This window comes from Colobus angolensis, unplaced genomic scaffold, assembly GCF_000951035.1.
Source record: "Colobus angolensis palliatus isolate OR3802 unplaced genomic scaffold, Cang.pa_1.0 Scaffold657, whole genome shotgun sequence".
In the NCBI taxonomy this organism is placed as follows: domain Eukaryota; kingdom Metazoa; phylum Chordata; class Mammalia; order Primates; family Cercopithecidae; genus Colobus; species Colobus angolensis.
Genome location: NW_012120232.1, coordinates 260,259 through 268,454, shown reverse-complemented (window position 1 = coordinate 268,454; position 8,196 = coordinate 260,259). Strand labels below are relative to the sequence as shown.

The window sequence follows — 8,196 nt, the reverse complement described above, 5'->3', positions numbered from 1 at the left end:
ACTGGAATCCACAGTTCCAGCAGTATCACAGCTGCCCAGTCATTAAAATGTGACAAGGCTCAGAAGGAATGAGTCATGCAATGAATTTCAATGATGGTCATCCTCTGTGACCTGGAAATGTTTACTTGGAAGACTTTGAGCCAGACCATGGAAACCCCAGGCCCAGGAGAAGCATGGAAATCAGGAAAAGAGAAGCCCAGAGTGGAAGCTAAAGCCCACGCAGCATCAATCATCCATCCCACTGCCATGTGACTCCAGGAATGCAAGTCCAAAGGGAGAGCGGGCCAGAAAGGCCACAGTTTGAGTTCCAACCGTTCCCCAAATGTTGGATTCCTCCTTCCTCTGAAATGGGCTATCATATGCAAAGCTTCTGCAATGAAGGGAATGCGAAGATGGAGTTGGAAGCAACTTCGGTGACATCTGTCTGCACCTCTCCTGAAGGGGAAGGTTCTGGACCCTATCCACACCTCACCAGGTCAGCTCTGCCTCACCAGATTTTATCCTCACCCATATCTGACTTTATTGCTGCTCACACTCTCCGACCCAGAATGAAATACCAAGACGATGGCGGAGTGCCGGCCTCAGGACCTGAAGCTCCTGCTTTTTTGGGAATCGAATTCGAATTGGACTCAAGGGGCCCTGCAGACAGGACTCCTGTGCTTTGGCCCAGGCTTGGCCTCAGGTAAATGAGGCCCTAGGACTTGTCTGTTCTTGGGTGTGGTGTGCTTCTCTTATTTCTAGAAGAGTGGCTCCACTGCAGGGAAAGGTGATCTGGATACCTGTGTGTCTCACCCAGCCCCCTCTTCACTGCGGTTTCAGGAACTGCGGAGAAAACAAAAAACAGGCAGCCATGCAGCCCAAGCAGTGCAACACAGAGGCCACAAAAGGTTGACCAACTCAAAAGAACAAGCATCCCAGTGCGTGAGCCACATCCTTTCAGCAGGTGACACTTACACACACAGAAACACACACACAGAGACACACACATGCAGACATCTAACACTTGCAGCACTCCCACAGAAACACACAGTTCAGCAACTTCTGAGGCTGCACGGTTCTGCTCTGCCAGAAAGCCCCTCCAGAGAGAGAGCAGCCCTGGGGGGTTGCTACAGGCAGGCTGTACCTGGCAATCACAGTGGGGCAGCTTTCAAGGAGACTCACCACTGCACCGTTTAGGCAGGCCTGAAGCATCCTGTGGATCCTTTGGGATCCTTAGGAATTTCGGGCTGTATACCTGGGGCTCTGCTTGACATTTCTTCAGGCTGGATAGGCCATGCCCACATCTAGAATCGCGGGACTATCTGATGGATCCCTCAGAGAAGACAGGTGAGAGTCCAACACCGACTCACCTCCACAGAGGTCTCCTGTTCTGCCAAGCCGCAGAGACCCATCACCAGGGAACCGTGGCCTTCACTGTGATGCAAGAGACAGCTCATCTCTTGCACCTGGTGCCCCGCGACTGGCTCGTGAGCATTCGTGAGGCAGGCTGGGGCACCTGAGTGTCAGGGCTGTCAGCCTGCCTAAGCAGAGGAAAATAGTGCAGGCAGAGCCAGCCTGGTCTCTGGAAAAAGGCTGCCTGTGACAACCACTGTGGGACACTAAAAGTCTCTGCCATAGGGCCTCCTCGGGCCATCTCCGTGGTCGGTCCCACTGAAGGAAGAAGTACATCCAGACTGTGAGGTGGGCACTGGAAACTGCTCTTCTGATTCCATTCCTGAAAGAGGCATTGTGCTGGATTCGGGTCCCGCAGGACTGGGAATACAGTGTGGTTAGTTATTGAAGGGTCTCTAAGTGATGTAGTCCTAGCTAAAATGCCTGAGGGAAGTGTCAGTGGGAAACTGCCAGACCCTTGAGGTCACTGTCTCCCTAGACTCTGGGCCTCTCAGTGGCTCCTGATTCTCAGCACAGCTCTCTGAGAAAGGCAGGAACCACATTAAAGGCAAGTCCAAGGTGGAACAGAAGTCTCACACCTGAAACTGGAAAACCATGGGGGCAGATGAGGTTTAGAGGCTGTCTGGGGATGATTGCAAGCCTGAAAATGGTGTCTGGGAGTGCTGTTGAGGGGCACTGTGGATCCCCCATGAAAGCAAAGAAAAATTAAGTCTCACCTGGGAGCACAATCATCCCATGCTGGAGTCCAAGCCACATTGAAGGATTGCTGACAGTGGACTGAGGAGCCTCCTGCCAAGTGCAAACCACCCCAGTCCCCACAACTAAATCACTACCCACAACCTGGCCTGCAGCCAGCTGAAAGGCAGTCTCTTTTGATCCCTGGAATCCTGGCAGCCAAGAAAATCTGTGGGGACAGGAAGTCCCACCCAGCAATAGCCCAATGAAAGACCCTTTTCTCAATGAAAAGGACATGCAGGTGAAATGAAACACAGCCTAGATTACCAGGCAAAATCCAGAAATGACTGGCTGCTTCTCATCCTATATGAATCATGCAGCACTCTGCTGGAATAGAGAGAACAAGTTTTCTTGTTGGCGGAAATAAGAGAAATCCGCAGTTCCAGCAGTATCACAGCTGCCCAGTCTTTAAAATGTGACAGCATTTAGAAGAAAACCCTCATGCAATGGACTCCCATGAGGGTTGTCCTTCATGAACTGGGAAACATTTTCTGTGGAAGACCTTGAGCAAGACCCAGGAAACCCCAGATTCACAAGGAGCGTGGAAGTCAGGAAAAGACAAGGCCAGAGTGGAAGCCAATGCCCAGGCAGCATCAATCATCTATCCTACTGCCATGTGGCTCCAGGAATGAAAGTCTAAGGGTGGACGCAACCAGAAAGGCCACAGTTTGTGCTCCAACAGTTCACAGCACATTGGAGTCCTCCTTCCTCTGAAGCTAGAGATGGTGTGGACAGCTTCTGCAATGAAGTGAATGCGGGGATGGAGTTAGAAGCACCTTCTATAACATCTGTCTGCACGTTTCCTGAAGGCGAAAGTTCAGGATCTCATCCAGTCGGCTACACTAGATTGTATCCGCAAGCGCTCCAGTGGGTGAGACCCATCCTTTCACCAGACCCCACTTACACGCACACTCAGAAACACACACACACAGACACACTCACATGCAGACATTCAACACTCGCAACAGTCCCACAGAAACACACAGTCCAGCAACTGCTGAGGCTGCACGGTTCTGTTCCACCAAGACCCTCCCGGGAGAGAGCAGCCCTGGGAAACACAGGCAGGCTGTACCTAGAAATGACGGAAGGGAAACTTTGGAAGAGACTCACCCCCACGCCGTCTAGGCAGGCCTGTGGCAATCTGCGAATCCTTTGAAATCCACAGTGATTTTGCATTTCACGCTGCATCCCCCGGCTCCACTTGACATTTCTTCGGCCGGGGTTGGCCCTGACCACTTTGGGGAACGCGGAACAATCCTGTAGATTCCCCAATGAAGACAGGCTTGAGTCCAACACCAAGGCATGTTCACAGAGGTCTCCTGCCCCGCCAAGCCGCAGGGACTTGTCGCCAGGCAACGGTGGCATTCACTGTGACGCGAGCCAGGGCTCACCGGTCCTGCCAGGTGCCCAACATCTGGTGCATGCACTTTCGTGAGGCAGGCTCCATCGCCAGGCTGTCAGGGCTGTCAGCCTGCCTAAGCAGAGGAAAATGGTACAAGCAGAGCCAGCCTGGTCTCGGGGAAAAGGCTGCCTGCAACAAACACTGAGGGATCCTAAAAGTCTCGACCATACAGCCCCTTTGGGGCATCACCGTGGTCAATCTCGCTGGAGGAGGAGGCGCTTTGAGACTGTAAGATGGGCGCTGGAAACTACTCTTCTGATTCAATTCCCAAAAGAGGCTGTGTGCAGGAATTGGGTCCCATGGGGCTGGGGATACAGTCTGGTGAGTGGTTGAGAGGTCTCTGAGAGATGAAATTTTAGCTAAAATGCCAGAGGAGGATGTCAGCAGAAAATTGGCAGGCCCTTAAGCTCACTGCCTCCCTTCATCCTGGGCCTCCTAGGAGCCCCTGCTTCTCAGCATGGCTGTCTGAGAAGGGCAGGTACCATGCCCAAGGCAAGTCCAAGGTGGAGCAGAAGCCTCAGGCCAGGAACTGGCATCCCACAGGGGCAAATGAGGTCAAGAGAGTGTCTCAGAAGCCATCTGGGGGCGATTGCAAGTCTGATAAATGTATCCAGGAGTGCTGATGAGAGGCACTGTGGAACGTCCATGAAAGCAAATGAAAATCAAGGCTCACCTGGGAGTACGAGAGGGCCCATGCTGGAGTCCAACTCACATTGAGGGATTGCTGCCTGTGGAACCAAAAGCCGCCTGCAAAGTGCAAACCAACCCAGCCCCCACAACTGGATCACTACCCACAACCTGGCCTGCAGCCAGCCAAACTGCAGGCCCTTTTGATCCCTGAAAACCATGGCTGCCAACAAGATCCCTGAGAAGAGGAAGGCCCATGCAGCAACTGCCCAATGAAAGATCCTGTCCACAATGTAAAAGGACATGCAGATGAAATAAAACAGAGCCTCCATTACTAGGTAAAAGCCAGACACGGATGGCTACTTCTCATCCTATAGGAATCATGCAGCCCTCCGGTGGAATAGGGAGAGTAGAAGTTTCCTTGTTGGTGGATGTAATGGGAATCCACGGTTCCAAAACTATCACAGCTGCCCAGTCCTTAAAACCTGACAGTGTTTAGAAGGAAACATTCATGCAATGGATCCCCATAAGGGTCGTCCTCCATCAAGTGGGAAATGTTTACTGTGGAAGACTTTGAGCCAGACCCAGGAAACTGTAGGCCCACGAGGAGCACGGAAATCAGGAAAAGAGAAGGCCAGAGTCTAATCGAAAGCCCAGGTAGCATCAGTCATCCATCCTACTGCCATATGGCTCCGAAGGTCCAAGGGAGGAGCTGGCCAGAAAGGCCACATTTTGGGCTCCAAGGGTTTCCCGCACTTTGGAGTCCTCCTTATTTGGAACTGGGCTATGTTGTGGATAGGTTGTGCAATGAAGAGAACGTGGAGATGGAGTTGGAAACAGCTTCTATGCGATCTGTCTGCTTCTTTTCTGAAGGTGAAGGTTGAGGACCCCATCCATACCTCACCAGACTATATCCTCACCCCTATCCGACCTTATTGAGGCTCACACTCTCCCACCCAAAATGAAATACCAAGACGATGGAGGAGTGTCTGCCTTAAGACCTGAAGCTCTTTCTCTGCTGGAAACCAAATTCAATTGGATTCAAGGAGCCTTGCAAACAGGACTCCTATGGTCTGGCCCAGGGTTGGCCTCGGGACAATGAGTACCTGGGAGGTGTCTTTTCTCCGGTGTAGTATGCTTCTCTTATTTCTAGAAGAGTGGCTCCTTTGCAGGGAAAAGTGATTTGTACTCCTGCAAGTCTCAGTCAGCTCCCCACTTCACCACGGTTTCAGGAACCAGGGGGAAAAGAAGAAACACAAAGCTCCACAGCCAAAGCGGAGGCACACAGAGAGGCGCACAAGAGGACTGACCAACTCAAAAGAACAAGCGCTCCAGTGTGTAAGTCACATCCTTTAACCAACCCCACTTCCAGGCACACACAGAAACATGCACACGCAGACACACACACAGACATCAAACACGCGCAACACTCCCACAGAAATACACAACCCAGCACATTCTGAGGCTACCCGGTTCTACTCCACCAGGAAGTCGCTCCGGGGAGAGAGCAACCCTGGGGAACACAGGCAGGGTTTACCTATAAATCACCAGGGGGGAACTACCAAACAGACTCACTCACACACCACCTAGGCATGCCTGACACATCCTGTGGGTCCCCTGGGATCCTTAGGGATTTTGATCTGCATCCCTGGGAGTCCACTTGAAGTTTCTTCGGGCTGGGTCAGCCCTGCCCAATTCTAGGATTATGGGACTATCCAGTGGATCCCTCAGAGAAGACAGGTGAGAGTCCAATGGCGACGCACATCCACAGAGTTCTACTGGTTCACCAAGCGGCAGGGACCCGTGGCCAGGTAACCATGGCGTTCACTGCGAAGAGAGCGGCAGCTCACCACTCACACCTAGTGCCCCACGACTGGCCTATGCGCATTCGCTAGGCAGGCTCGGGTGTCCGGCTGTCAGGACTGTCAGCCTGCCTAAGCAGGGGAAAATAATACAGGCATAGCCAGTCTGATCTCAAGAAAAAGGCTGCCTGCGACAACCCACTGTGGGACCCTAAAAGTCTTGACCCTACAGCCTCTTTGGGGCATCTCCGTGGTTGATTCCGCTGGAGGAGGCATTTGGAGACTAAGGTGGGCGCTGAAAACTGTTCTTCTGACTTCTTTCTCCAAAGAGTCTGTGTGAGGAATAAGGTCCCAGAAGGATGGGTATACAGTCTGGTGAGGTGTTGAGGGGTATCTGGGTGATGGAATCATACCAGAGATCCCAGAGGAGGGTGTCAGCAGAAGATTACCAGGCCCTTGAGCTCACTGCCTCCCTTTATCCTGGGTCTCCCAGGGGCTTCTGCTTCTTAGCACTGCTGTCTGGAAAAGGCAGGAACCACGACAAAGGCAAATCCAAAGTGGAGCAGGTCTCACACCTGGAACAGGCATCCCATGGGGGCAGATGAGGTTGAGAGAGTGTCTCAGAGGCCATCTGGGGCGACTGCAATCCTGAAAAGGGTGTCCAGGAATGCTGTTGAGGGGCATTGTGGACCCCCCATGAAAGCTAAGGAAAATCAAGGCTAGCCTGGGAGGACAAGAGGGCCTGTGCTGGAGCCCAAGCCTTGTTCAGGCTAGCCCTGAAACAGGGCCTAGATTACCAGTCAAAAGCCAGACACAGCTACCTGCTTCTCATCCTGCAGGAATCATGCAGCCCTCTGATAGAAGCAGGAGAACAAGTTTCCTTGTTGGTAGATATAACAGGAATTTACAGCTCCAAAAGTATCACAGCTGCCCAGTCATTAAAACATGACAGTGTTTAGAAGGAAACACTCATGCAATGGATCCCAATGAGGATCATCCTCCATGAACTGGGAAACATTTACTGCTGAAGACTGTGAGCCAGATTCAGGAAACCCTAGGCCCATGAGGAACATGGAAGTCAGGATAAGAGAATGCCAGTGTGGAGACCACATCTCACCCAGCATCAATCTATCCCACTTTCATGTTGCTCTGGGAATGAAAGCCCAAATGTGAGCTGGCCAGAATGGCCCCAGTTTGTGCTCTAACTGTTCCCCAGCACGTTGGAGTCCTTCCACCTGGGCACCGGGTCATGGTGTGGACAGCTTGTGCAATGAAGGGAATGTGGGAGTGGAGTTGGAAGTACTTCTTGTGTCATCTGTCTGCATCATTGTTGCAGGTGAAGATGCGGGGCCCAATCCACATTTCACCAGACTGTATCCTCACCCCTATCTGACCTTATTGCTGCTCACACTCTCCATCCCGGAATGAAATCCCCAGAAGATGGAAGAGGGCCTGCCTCACGACCTGAAGCACCTACTCGGCTGGGAACCAAATTCGAGGTGGATTCAAGGGGCTCTGGGAATGAAACCCCAAATCGGGAGCTGGCCAGAAAGGCTGCAGTTTGCACTCTGTTTCCAACTGTTCCCCACACTTTGGCATCCTCCCACCTGGGCACCAGGCCATGGTGTGGACAGATTGTGTAATGAAGCAAATGTGAGAATGGAGTTGGAAGCACCTTCTGTGTCATCAGTCTGCACCTTTTTTGCAGGTGAAGGTGCGAGACCCCCTTCCTTATGGATTTTGCAGTGTATCCCTGGGCCTCTGCTTGAGGTTTCTTCAGGCTGACTCACCACTGCACTCTACTAGGATCATGGTACTATCCTGTGGATCCCCCAGAGAAGAGAGACTAGAGTCCATCTCTGACACACCTCCACAGAAGACTCCTTTTCTGCCAAACCACAGGGACTAGTCGCCAGGCAAAGGTGGTGTTCACTGTGATGTGAGCCGTGGCTCACTGCTCTCTCCTGGTGCCCTGAGACTGGTGCATGCACATTCACGAGGCAGGCTCAGGCGCCATCTTATGATGGCATCGTCCTAGATTAGGCCCCATAGAAACTGAGGAAGTTGTTATCAGCCATTTATACCCTGAAAACATTAGTTCACCAAACCCTTGGTGGGGGATGGGTAGAAACTCATTAAAGTAGTCCTGTATGGTGCACAGAGTGTGAAGAAAACAGAAAAACCCAGAAAGGCTAAGCCTGAAGACAGCTCCAATCCTAGGAGATACTATTATTAAGT

The 8,196-nt window shown here is 52.0% G+C and overlaps 1 protein-coding gene across 1 annotated transcript; it reads left to right on the top strand.

The window, feature by feature from the left end:
* The first annotated feature begins 3,762 nt into the window (after positions 1 to 3,762).
* On the top strand, positions 3,763 to 7,386 carry LOC105500286. The gene is made up of 3 exons (XM_011925711.1): positions 3,763 to 3,850; positions 4,688 to 5,029; positions 7,175 to 7,386. Exons 1-3 carry the CDS (start codon positions 3,763 to 3,765, stop codon positions 7,384 to 7,386), a joined length of 642 nt encoding a protein of 213 aa, XP_011781101.1.
* Positions 7,387 to 8,196: the final 810 nt, after the last annotated feature.

Excerpts from the sequence above, each read along its gene's own strand:
- LOC105500286 (XM_011925711.1), top strand. The coding sequence starts at position 3,763 with ATGGGCGCTGGAAACTACTCTTCTGATTCAATTCCCAAAAGAGGCTGT. Across the intron at positions 3,851-4,687 it reads GGGGCTGGGGATACAGTCTG|GGTCGTCCTCCATCAAGTGG; the intron begins GTGAGTGGTTGA and ends GATCCCCATAAG. Across the intron at positions 5,030-7,174 it reads TGTCTGCTTCTTTTCTGAAG|CACGTTGGAGTCCTTCCACC; the intron begins GTGAAGGTTGAG and ends ACTGTTCCCCAG.